This window comes from Balaenoptera physalus, assembly GCF_965194825.1.
Source record: "Balaenoptera physalus genome assembly, chromosome: 10".
NCBI lineage: Eukaryota > Metazoa > Chordata > Mammalia > Artiodactyla > Balaenopteridae > Balaenoptera > Balaenoptera physalus.
Genome location: NC_138889.1, coordinates 100,758,420 through 100,771,413, shown reverse-complemented (window position 1 = coordinate 100,771,413; position 12,994 = coordinate 100,758,420). Strand labels below are relative to the sequence as shown.

The 12,994-nt window shown below is 41.4% G+C and overlaps 1 protein-coding gene across 3 annotated transcripts in view; it reads left to right on the top strand.

Annotated features, from left to right (window-relative positions):
• Positions 1-12,994, top strand: part of NUP160 (nucleoporin 160) — a 59,695-nt gene that overhangs the window by 6,503 nt on the left and 40,198 nt on the right. For all 3 annotated transcript variants that reach the window (XR_014268246.1, XM_082478332.1, XM_082478334.1), the window contains exons 6-9: positions 740-854; positions 1,359-1,517; positions 12,535-12,612; positions 12,897-12,994. Coding sequence is in view for 2 of the 3 variants with exons in the window: in XM_082478332.1 (XP_082334458.1) it covers positions 740-854; positions 1,359-1,517; positions 12,535-12,612; positions 12,897-12,994 (450 nt within the window). In the remaining variant the exon portion in view is untranslated. The remainder of the gene's footprint in view (positions 1-739; positions 855-1,358; positions 1,518-12,534; positions 12,613-12,896) is intronic.

The window sequence follows — 12,994 nt, the reverse complement described above, 5'->3', positions numbered from 1 at the left end:
ACGTTACATTCCATCTGAGAAGAGCTGCACTCCAGAGCCCACTTCATTTGTGACTTGACACTTTGACAACAGAAACTGGCTCACTATACTTCTCACAATATCCAGTTCAGTGCTCTGCCCTGACTTACCAAATCCAATTTTGTGTAATATTAGAAGTAGAAAGTTTGATGGTTAGAACAGTATTCCATTGATATCTAGCGCTTTTTAAAATTTATCAGAATAATTGGATATAAATCAAACAGAAAATGTAGTTGTCTTTTTTTTTTTTTTAATTAATTTGTTTATTTTTGGCTGCGTTGGGTCTTCGTTGCCGCATGCGGGCTTTCTCTAGCTGCGGCGAGCGGGGGCTACTCTTCGTTGCAGTGCACGGGCTTCTCATTGCAGTGGCTTCTCTTGTTGCAGAGCACAGCTCTAGGCACGTGGGCTTCAGTAGTTGTGGCACGCAGGCTCTAGAGAGCAGGCTCAGTAGTTGTGGCGCACGGGCTTAGTTGCTCTGCGGCATGTGGGATCTTCCCGGACCAGGGCTCGAACCCATGTCCCCTGCATTGGCAGGTGGATTCTTAACCACTGCGCCACCAGGGAAGCCCAGGAAATGTAGTCATCTTATACCAGCCTGTAAACTCTTTTCCTTCTGTTAAGAGTGTGCATTTATAATTTTATTTTATCTCTTAAATTGCAAATTCTAATAATCAGGTAATTTGCAACAATAAAACTCTAAAACTTGGCCTTATGTCTTCAGAGGTGATCAGGGGCCTTCAGATCGTCCCCTGAATCTTGCTGTTTATTGTGTCAAGCACGATGCCTTCATCTTTGCTCTATGTCAAGATCATAAACTACGAATGTGGTCTTATAAGGTAAATGCTACATTTATAGTTACTACAAGTTAAAATAGGATTGCAAATTGTAGGGGAATTGAAATAAATCCTGCTTCTCATAATATGATGAGATCTCTTAGTTTGGAAATTATGGGGCATTTCCAGATTCAGACGGTTTCATTTAGCTTATTTTTCATACATTTCTCCCCTAACCTTTTGTATTTTTATTTTGAAAATTGTGAGTCCTACAGAAACATTGAAGTGGTACAGAGTATACTCTTCACTTCAGAACAAATGTATTTTTAAAATGCAAGTTGGTAAAATGGTTTTCAACATTCGTAAACAAAACAGCTGATGATTTTATCTATCAGACTAAAGAGATATTTTCATCTCAGCCCTTTAAAAAAAAAACCCTTAGGGCCCTTCAGATAAATTAGATAGAGTACTAGATATATTGGATGTGCATTCTTTAAAAAGGGAAGGAGTTTGTTTTTCTATCCTGAATATTCTTTAATACTACTTACTAAATGTTTTCTTGGGCAGGACCAAATGTGCCTGATGGTAGCTGACATGCTAGAGTATGTCCCGGTGAATAAAGATCTTCGGCTCACTGCTGGAACTGGACACAAATTACGACTTGCCTATTCCCCTTCCGTGGGACTCTACCTAGGGATATACATGCATGCACCAAAGCGAGGACAGGTATGAAACAAATGAGAGACGTATCAAGTTATTCTGTATATACTGTTATGGGGAAGTAGCTATAGACTCATTGAGTCTATTTAAGCTCTTCACACCAACCTAGATGTATCTTGCATTGTTTCTGCAGAGATGGTAGGTTTTGTGCTAATATGTGATTTAAAAGATCTTGAAGGAAAAGTCAGGATGAAAGGGAGTAGAGAGTTTAAAGGAATATGGAAGGAAAAGTTAACCAAAACTGAGCAAGAAAGAGCCAGTTTGAAAGTCTGGGTGAAAAAATGGAGTTGTGAAAGGGATGTAGATGTTATTAAGAGGTACAGGGGAAGTTAATTTTTAGAAATAATTTTGCTCATCATCTAAACACTAGCTATTGTATGTCAATGAGGTATTTAGGATACAATACAATGGTATAATCATATAATAAACAGCCACGGGAATTCCCTGGCATTCCAGTGGTTAGGACTCTGAGCGTCCAATGCCAGGGGCCTGGGTTCAAGGGGGAACTAAGATCCTGCAAGCTGCGTGGCCAAATAAATAAATAAACAGCCGCTTGTTGGGCATTGTGTGTTTGGCATGTTGCCAGGCCCTTTATGTACATTAATAGCAAACGCTTGGGCTGTGCTTATTACTCACACACTACACATATCATCCGTTTAATCCTAATAACATTCCAGTGAGGTAGGGTTTGTCCCCCTCACTCTGCCGGAGCCCTGATTCCCCATGCTGGGTGCTGCTCTGCTTGGTGCCCTCTTCACTCCTGTTGGGCTCTGATATCCCACTCCAGGTTGCCCTTCCACATGGATGCCCTTCTCACCCTACTTGGGCCCTGACACTCTGTACTAGTCCCCCCACCCCCGCCATGCAGTGGACACCCTTCTCACCTACTTGGGCTCTAGTCCCCAGTGCAGGCTGCCACTCTCTGTGGACACTCTCCTCACCCTGCTTGAGTTCTCACCCTGCCCCAGACCTTCCATATTTGTGGACACCCTCTCACCCTGCTCATGCACCTCACCCTAAGCCAGGCTACTCCCAAATATGAAGACTTTTCTACATTCTTGGGTTCTTGATTCATTCTGCAGTCCCCTCCTTGGGCTCATAATTTGTTAGAATGGCCCACATAACTCAGGGAAACACTCACTTACATTTACTAGTTTATTGTGTGATAAATGATAAAGAGGTATGTAGGGCAAGGTCCAGAAGGGTCTCATGGTGTTGAGGTGTACCACCCTCCCAACACACGGATGTGTTCAACAACCTGGAAGCTCTCCAAATCCCATACCTTAAGAATTTTTAAGGAGGCTTCATCACATAGGCATGATGGGTTACTAATTCAATTTCTAGCCTTTCTTCACTTTCCAGAGGATGGGAGTTAGGGCTGAAAGTTTCAAGCTTTTAATTAGACTTGGTCTTTCTGGTGACTAGTCCCCATCCTGAAGCTATCCAGGAGTCACCTCATTAGAACAAAAAGTGTTCCCATAACCCAGGATATTCAAAGGAATTTAGGAGCTCTGTGTCGGGAACCAGGGTCAAAGATCAAACATTAGAACAAAAGATGCTCCTAGCACCTGTGTCACTCAGGAGATTGCAGGAGTTTTAGGAGCTCAGTGTCAGGAGCCAGAACCAGAGACCAATATATATATTTATTATTACTTCACAGATTCTGATAGAGGTTTGTTGACTCTGTAGATCATATTGGAAAGAATTGCCATCTTAGCAATATTAAGGCTTTTGGTTCATGAACATGGGATGCTTTTCCATTTATTTAGATTGTATTTAACTTTTTTAGCGATGTTTTATAGTTTTCATAGTATAAGTTTTGCAGGGTTTCTTTAATCAGTTTATTTGTATATATTTTATTCCTTTTGATACTATTGTAAATGAAATTATCTTCTTAATTTCATTTCAGATTGCTTATTGCAGGTTTATAGAAATACAATTCATTTTTTTATATCGATCTTGTATCCTGTAACCCTACGGAACTCTTACTAGCTTTAGTAGTGTTATAGTGGAATTCTTGGGACTTTCTATTTACAGGACAGTATCATCTGCAAATAAAGATAGTTTTACTGCTTCCTTTCCGATCTGGGTGCCTTTTTTTTTTTTTCCCCTTAAATTGCCTTGGATAGATCCTCCAGTACAATGTTGAATAGAAGTGACAAGAGTTGTCTTATTCCTGATTTAAGAGAGAAAGTTTTTAGTCTTTCACCATTGAGTGTGATGTTATCTGAATTTCTCATAATGCCCTTTATCGTGTTGAGGAAGTTACTTTCTATTCCTAGCTTGTTGAGTGTTTTATTAATGAAAGAGTATTCAGTTTGGTACCACTGCCTTGATTCACATTGACACCAATAATTTTACCTACCGTTGCTTTTGCATTATCAGTGCAAATATTAACACAGTGAAAAGGGCAAATGATGCGGTATTATTATGAAAAGTGTTTTGACCTCACTAATCCCCTGAAACAGTCTTAGGGACCTCTAGGAACCTATGGCCCATATTTTGAGAACCACTGCTCTAAACATTAGACTGAGATTGAATATGCTATTCTAGGAGTGGTATCAAACTGAGCTGAGCTATTACCTCCTTTGGTTTGAGCATTATGGTTCTATTAATGAAGCCTAAAATCAGATACACTTTTAGCAGCCATGTAACACTGTTGTGCCTATTCAGAGTATAATGAAGTTGAGGTCTTTCTTTTTTTCCTTCTTTTTTTGAACAAAAACTGCTCTTCAGCATTTTTTTTTCTCCCTAATCTGCACATTTGAAGGTTTTTATTTTTAATCTCTGTAATATTTTACACCCATTACAATTTTTTTTTAATATATTTATTTATTTATTTATTTTTGGCTGTGTTGGGTCTTCGTTGCTGTGTGCAGGCTTTCTCTAGTTGTGGTGAGTGGGGCTACTCTTCGTTGTGGTATGTGGGCTTCTCATTGTGGTGACTTGTCTTGTTGTGGAGCACGGGCTCTAGGTTCGCGGGCTTCAGTAGTTGTGGCTCACGGGCTCTAGAGCTCAGGCTCAGTAGCTGTGGTGCATGGGCTTAGTTGCTCCGTGGTATGTGGGATCTTCTGGGACCAGGGCTTGAACCCATGTCCCTTGCATTGGCAGGTGGATTCTTAACCACTGCGCCACCAGGCAAGCCCTACACCCATTCCTGTTAATTTCATTTGTTTCTTCTTGGTTTTCTTTTCGTTCTTTGGGTTCTAATTCTGTTAATAAGTGCATTAATTTAATCATTTCCAGCAGCATGTCCTCAGTGTTATAAATATGCCGTCTGTATTTCCATCTAGGACACTAATAAAAATCTCAAACAGAAGTCCTGTAGACCTATGGTGTGGTCTGTGGAATGGTCCTGGGCCACAGATTATTTGTTACTGGATTGCAGTGAGATAGATAAATACAGAAAGTGAGAGAATGCATTAGAAGCTTTTATAGTGATGTTGCCACAGACATTCAAGGTTTCTGTATTTCATAAAAGTATCAGTCTGGAACAGATTAGAAATTAAAAGAAAAAAAACCACTGTTCCTTTCCACAGGTAGTTTGAGGAGCACTGCACTGGGCCAGCATTTTTCCAACTTTTTGGCTAGAATCTACAATATTTTGCATTGCTACCTAGTATATACATATGTGGTGATGGGCATATAACAGAAAATAGTTTTCATGAAACGTGTTTACCTTTACCATGAGTGATGAACTGATAAACTCTGATACTTTGTTTATTTTTCTTTTTTTTTTTATAAATTTATTTATTTATTTTGAGCTGTGTTGGGTCTTCGTTTCTGTGCGAGGGCTTTCTCTAGTTGCAGCGAGCGGGGGCCACTCCTCATTGCAGTGCATGGGCCTCTCACTATCGCGGCCTCTCTTGTTGCGGAGCACAGGCTCCAGAAGCGCAGGCTCAGTAGTTGTGGCGCACGGGCCCAGCTGCTCCGCGGCATGTGGGATCTTCCCAGACCAGGGCTCGAACCCGTGTCCCCTGCATTGGCAGGCAGATTCTCAACCACTGTGCCACCAGGGAAGCCCTCTTTTTTTTTTTTTTAATGCTAGTTGAGACCTCCTAAATTTGATTCATGTCCCACTAATGGGTTGAGATATTCAGCTTGTAAATACAGCTCTAGGCTAGAATGAATATGAGCATTACATATATTTCTCATATTTCATACACTCCTATTTTTCTCTCAAAAGGACTCTCACTGTATATTTTTCTTTTAGTACTTCCTTGTGAACAGTTGCTTGTGTTATAAGGATAGAATCTTAATCACTCTTATCAGTTTATAATGCATTTTCTTTATCAAAAAATTATTTAAAATATTGTCCATCAAATATTATTTTTTATCATAAATGGGTGTTGAATTTTGTCGAAAGCTTTCTCTGCATCTATTGAGATGATCATATGGTTTTTCTCCTTCAATTTGTTAATATGATGTATCACGTTGATTGATTTGCGTATATTGAAGAATCCTTCCATTCCTGGAATAAACCCCACTTGATCATGTTGTATAATCCTTTTAATGTGCTGTTGGATTCTGTTTGCTAGTATTTTGTTGAGGATTTTTGCATCTATGTTCATCAGTGATATTGGCCTGTAGTTTTCTTTCTTTGTGACATCTTTGTCTGGTTTTGGTATCAGGGTGATGGTGGCCTCGTAGAATGAGTTTGGGAGTGTTCCTCCCTCTGCAATATTTTGGAAGAGTTTGAGAAGGATAGGTGTTAATTCTTCTCTAAATGTTTGATAGAATTCGCCTGTGAAGCCATCTGGTCCTGGGCTTTTGTTTGTTGGAAGATTTTTAATCACAGTTTCAATTTCAGTGCTTGTGATTGGTCTGTTCATATTTTCTACTTCATCCTGGTTCAGTCTCGGCAGGTTGTGCATTTCTAAGAATCTGTCCATTTCTTCCAGGTTGTCCATTTTATTGGCATAGAGTTGCTTGGAGTAATCTCTCATGATCGTTTGTATTTCTGCAGTGTCAGTGGTTACTTCTCCTTTTTCATTTCTAATTCTATTGATTTGAGTCTTCTCCCTTTTCCTCTTGATGAGTCTGGCTAATGGTTTATCAATTTTGTTTATCTTCTCGAAGAACCAGCTTTTAGTTTCATTGATTTTTGCTATTGTTTCCTTCATTTCTTTTTCATTTATTTCTGATCTGATCTTTATGATTTCTTTCCTTCTGCTAGCTGTGGGGTTTTTTTGCTCTTCTTTCTCTAATTGCTTTAGGTTCAGGGTTAGGTTGTTTATTCGAGATGTTTCCTGTTTCTTGAGGTAGGCTTGTATTGCTATAAACTTCCCTCTTAGCACTGCTTTTGCTGCGTCCCATAGGTTTTGGGTCGTCGTGTCTCCATTGTCATTTGTTTCTAGGTATTTTTTGATTTCCCCTTTGATTTCTTCAGTGATCACTTCGTTATTAAGTAGTGTGTTGTGTAGCCTCCATGTGTTTGTATTTTTTACAGATCTTTTCCTGTAATTCATATCTAGTCTCATAGCGTTGTGGTCGGAAAAGATACTTGATACAATTTCAATTTTCTTAAATTTACCAAGGCTTGATTTGTGACCCAAGATATGATCTATCCTGGAGAATGTTCCATGAGCACTTGAGAAAAATGTGTATTCTGTTGTTTTTGGGTGGAATGTCCTATAAATACCAATTAAGTCCATCTTGTTTAATGTATCATTTAAAGCTTGTGTTTCCTTACTTATTTTCACTTTGGATGATCTGTCCATTGGTGAAAGTGGGGTGTTAAAGTCCCCTACTATGATTGTGTTGCTGTCGATTTCCCCTTTTATGGCTGTTAGTATTTGCCTTATGTATTGAGGTGCTCCTATGTTGGGTGCATAAATATTTACAATTGTTATACCTTCCTCTTGGATCGATCCCTTGATCATTATGTAGTGTCCTTCTTTGTCTCTTGTAATAGTCTTTATTTTAAAGTCTATTTTGTCTGATATGAGAATTGCTACTCCAGCTTTCTTTTGATTTCCATTTGCATGGAATATCTTTTTCCATCCCCTCACTTTCAGTCTGTATGTGTCTCTAGGTCTGAAGTGGGTCTCTTGTAGACAGCATATATATATGGGTCTTGTTTTTTTTTTTTAATTTTTTAAAATTAATTAATTAATTATTTATTTAATTTTTGGCTGTGTTGGGTCTTCGTTTCTGTGCGAGGGCTTTCTCTAGTTGCGGCAAGCGGGGGCCACTCTTCATCACGGTGCGCGGGCCTCTCACTCTCGCGGCCTCTCTTGTTGTGGAGCACAGGCTCCAGACGCACAGGCTCAGTAGTTGTGGCTCACGGGCCCAGCTGCTCCGCGGCATGTGGGATCTTCCCAGACCAGGGCTCGAACCCGTGTCCCCTGCATTGGCAGGCAGATTCTCAACCACTGCGCCACCAGGGAAGCCCGGGTCTTGTTTTTGTATCCATTCAGCCAGTCTGTGTCTTTTGGTGGGAGCATTTAATCCATTTACATTTAAGGTAATTATCGATATGTATGTTCCTATTCCCATTTTCTTAAATATTTTGGGTTTGTTATTGTAGGTGTTTTCCTTCTCTTGTGTTTCTTGCCTAGAGAAGTTCCTTTAGCATTTGTTGTAAAGCTGGTTTGGTGGTGCTGAACTCTCTCAGCTTTTGCTTGTCTGTAAAGGTTTTAATTTCTCCATCAAATCTGAATGAGATCCTTGCTGGGTAGAGTAACCTTGGTTGTAGGTTTTTCTCCTTCATCACTTTAAGTATATCCTGCCACTCCCTTCTGGCTTGCAGAGTTTCTGCTGAAAAATCAGCTGTTAACCTTATGGGGATTCCCTTGTGTGTTATTTGTTGTTTTTCCCTTGCTGCTTTTAATATGTTTTCTTTATATTTAATTTTTGATAGTTTGATTAATATGTGTCTTGGCATGTTTCTCCTTGGATTTATCCTGTATGGGACTCTCTGTGCTTCCAGGACTTGATTAACTATTTCCTTTCCCATATTAGGGAAGTTTTCAACTATAATCTCTTCAAATATTTTCTCAGTCCCTTTCTTTTTCTCTTCTTCTTCTAGGACCCCTATAATTCGAATGTTGGTGCGTTTAATGTTGTCCCAGAGGTCTCTGAGACTGTCCTCAGTTCTTTTCATTCTTTTTTCTTTATTCTGCTCTGCAGTAGTTATTTCCACTATTTTATCTTCCAGGTCACTTATCCGTTCTTCTGCCTCAGTTATTCTGCTATTGATCCGGTCTAGAGTATTTTTAATTTCATTTATTGTGTTTTTCATCGTTGCTTGGTTCCTCTTTAGTTCTTCTACGTCCTTGTTAAATGTTTCTTGCATTTTGTCTATTCTATTTCCAAGATTTTGGATCATCATTACTATCATTATTCTGAATTCTTTTTCAGGTAGACTGCCTATTTCCTCTTCATTTGTTAGGTCTGGTGTGTTTTGACCCTGCTCCTTCACCTGCTGTGTGTTTTTTTGTCTTCTCATTTTGCTTATCTTACTGTGTTTGGGGTCTCCTTTTCACAGGCTGCAGGTTCGTAGTTCCCGTTGTTTTTGGTATCTGTCCCCAGGCTAAGGTTCGTTCAGTGGGTTGTGTAGGCTTCCTGGTGGAGGGGACTAGTGCCTGTGTTCTGGTGGATGAGGTTGGATCTTGTCTTTCTGGTGGGCACGTCCACGTCTGGTGGTGTGTTTTGGGGTGTGTGTGGCCTTATTATGATTTTAGGCAGCCTCTGTGCTAATGGATGGGGCTGTGTTCCTGTCTTGCTAGTTTGGCATAGGGTGTCCAGCACTGTAGCTTGCTGGTCGTTGAATGAAGCTGGGTCTTGATGTTGAGATGGAGATCTCTGAGAGATTTTCGCCATTTGGTATTACGTGGAGCTGGGAGGTCTCTTGTGGACCAGTGTCCTGAAGTTGGCTCTCCCACCTCAGAGGCACAGCCCTGATGCCTGGCTGGAGCACCAAGAGCCTTTCATCCACACGGCTCAGAATAAAAGGCAGAAAAAAATAGAAAGAAAGAAAGAAAGAGGATAAAATAAAATAAAATAAAGCTATTATAATAAAAAATAAGAAAAAAAATTATTAAGAATAAATTTATTAAGAAAGAAATATTTTTAATTTTTAAAAATAGATTTATTAATTTTTTATAATAAAAATCAGAAAAAATTTATTAAGAAAAAATTTTTTTAATTTTTTAAAATAAAAAATATGAAAAAACTTATTTAAAATTTTTTTTTAATTTCTAAAAATAGAAAATAAGGAAAAAATTATTAAGAAAACATTTATTAGGAAAAAAAAATTTTTAAGTAAAAATAGAAAAAAAAAAACCCGACGGACCTAACCCTAGGACTAATGGTGAAAGCAAAGCTATGCAGACAAAATCTCACCCAGAAGCATACACATATACACTCACAAAAAAAGGAAAAGGGGAAAAATTAATATATCCTGCTCCCAAAGTCCACCTCCTGAATTTGGGATGATTCGTTGTCTATTCAGGTATTCAACAGATGCAGGCACATCAAGTTGTTTGTGGAGCTTTAATCCGCTGCTTCTGAGGCTGCTGGGAGAGATTTCCCTTTCTCTTCTTTGTTCATACAGCTCCCAGGGTTCAGCTTTGGATTTGGACCCGCCTCTGCATGTAGGTCGCCTGAGGGCGTCTGTTCCACGCCCAGACAGAACGGGGTTAAAGGAGCAGCTGCCTCGGGGGCTCTGGCTCACTCAGGACGGTGGGAGGGAGGGGCACGGAGTGCCGGGAGAGCCTGCGGTGGCAGAGGCCGGCGTGACGTTGCAGCAGCGTGAGGCTAGCCATGCGTTCTCCCGGGGAAGTTGTCCCCGGATCACAGGAGCCTGGCAGTGGCGGGCTGCACTGGCTCCCGGGAGGGGCGGTGTGGAGAGTGACCTGTGCTCGCACACAGGCTTCTTGGTGGCGGCAGCAGCAGCCTTAGCATCTCCTGCCCATCTCTGGGGTCCGCACTGACAGCCGCGGCTCGAGCCCGTCTCTGGGGTCCGCGCTAATAGCCGCGGCTCGTGCCCGTCTCTGGAGCTCGTTTAGGCGGCACTCTGAATCCCCTCTCCTCGCGCGCCACGAAACAAAGAGGCAAGATAAAGTCTCTTGCCTCTTCGGCAGCTGCAGACTTTTTCCTGGACTCCCTCCCGGCTAGCACCGAAGCCCAAGCCTCAGCTCCCAGCCCCCGCCCGCCCCTGCGGCTGAGCAGACAAGCCTCTCGGGCTGGTGAGTGCTGCTGCTCGGCGCCGAGCCTCTGTGCGGGAATCTCTCCGTTTTTCCCTCTGTGCCCCTGTTGCTGTGGGGTCCGCGCTGATAGCCGCAGCTCGCGCCCGTCTCTGGAGCTCGTTTAGGCGGCGCTCTGAATCCCCTCTCCTTGCGCACCGTGAAACAAAGAGGCAAGTAAAAGTCTCTTGCCTCTTCGGCAGCTGCAGACTTTTTCCCGGACTCCCTCTCGGCTAGCTGTGGCGCACTAGCCCCTTCAGGCTGTGTTCACACCGCCAACCCCGGTCCTCTCCCTGCGATCCGACCGCAGCCTGAGCCTCAGCTCCCAGCCCCCGCCCGCCCCGGCGGCTGAGCAGACAAGCCTCTCGGGCTGGTGAGTGCTGGTCGGCACCAATCCTCCGTGCAGGAATCTCTCCGCTTTGCCCTCCGCACCCCTGTGGCTGCGCTCTCCTCCGTGGCTCTGAAGCTTCCCCCCTCTGCCACCCGCAGTCTCTGCCCGTGAAGGGGCTTCCTAGTGTGTGGAAACCTTTCCTCCTTCACAGCTCCCTCCCACTGGTGCAGGTCCCGTCCCTATTCTTTTGTCTCTGTTATTTCTTTTTTCTTTTGCCCTACCCAATTCCGTGGGGAGTTTCTTGCCTTTTGGGAGGTCTGACGTCTTCTGCCAGCGTTCAGTGGGTGTTCTGTAGGAGCAGTTCCACGTGTAGATGTATTTCTACTGTATCTGTGGGAAGGAAGGTGATCTCCGCGTCTTACTCTTCCGCCATCTTGCCCAGCTGTTTATAAGGTTTTATTTTTAATGAAGATTGACTAGAGTTGATTTGTATTGTGTGTATGTTTTAAATTATTTTTGGTACTTTGGTAAAAATATAAACTTAAAAATAGGTTTCTCACCATAGTGAGATACCACCTCATACCCAAAAGGATAGCTACTGTGGGGGGAAAAAACAGAAATACCAAGTGTTGGAGAGGATGTGGAGACATTGGAACCCTTGTGCATTACTGGTGGGAATATAAAATGCTGCAGCCACTATGGGAAACAGCATGGCAGTTCCCCAAAAAATTAGTCATAGAATTTCCATAGGGTCGAGCAATTCCACTTCTGGGTATATACCCAAAAGAATTAAAGTAGGGTCTTTAAGAGATGTTTGTACACCCATGTTCATAGCAACAATATTCCCAGTAGCCAAAAAAGTGGAAGCAACCTAAGTCTTCATCGATGAAAGAATGGATAAACAAGATGTGGTATATACATAAAATGGAATATTATTCAACTTTAAAAAGGAAGGAAATTCTGGGACTTCCCTGGTGGTCCAGTGGTTAAGACACTGCACTTCCAATGCAGGAGGCACAGGTTCAATCCCTGGTCGGGGAACTAAGATCCCACATCCCACATGCCATGCGGCCGAAAAAAGAAAGGAAGGAAGGAAATTCTGACACGTGCTGCAACATGGATGAGCCTTGAGGATGTTATGCTAAGTAAAAATACAGTCCCAAAAAGACAAATACTGTTAAGATTCCATTATGTAGCAGTCAAGGTCATAGTAGAATGCTGGTTGCCAGGGGCTGGGGAGAGGGGGAATAGGGAGTTATTTAAAGAGTACAGGGTTTCTGTTCTGAAAAAATGAAAAAAAGTTTTGGAGTTCAGTTGCACAACAATGTGAATATACTTAATACTACTAATCTGTACACTTAAAAATAGTTAAGATGGTAAATGCTACATGTATTTTACCATACTTTTTTTAAAAAAAATAGTTTCTGAATGCTAGTAAGTCTTGCATAGAAAAATAGCATGTTGGTTATTTCAAGTACTGAATTATCCACTTGTGTTTTAACAGTTCTGCATTTTCCAGTTGGTGAGCACTGAGAATAACCGCTATAGCCTAGATCACATTTCCTCACTATTCACATCTCAGGTAGGTTGAGTCGTCCTTTGAATATCATAGAAGTACAGGAAAGAAACATTGGCTAACTTAACTGTGTTGTAATGGGATTGAAATCTTAAAATGGAATATTTAATGAAACTTCATGCAAAAAAATTTCATTTGGATTTTACCAAGTTCACGTGGTACTGTCTTTTGTTTTCATGCTTTTACCTCTCCTACTAACACAAGTTTAAGTCACCATAACTTAGTACCTTTTCTTTCTTGTTTTAACAAGAGGTTTTGTTTATTTGTTTTCCCCCTACATTTCCTTCTAGGAGACACTGATTGACTTTGCCTTAACCTCTACGGATATCTGGGCCTTGTGGCATGGTGCTGAGAACCAGACAGTTGTGAAATATATCAACTTTGAACA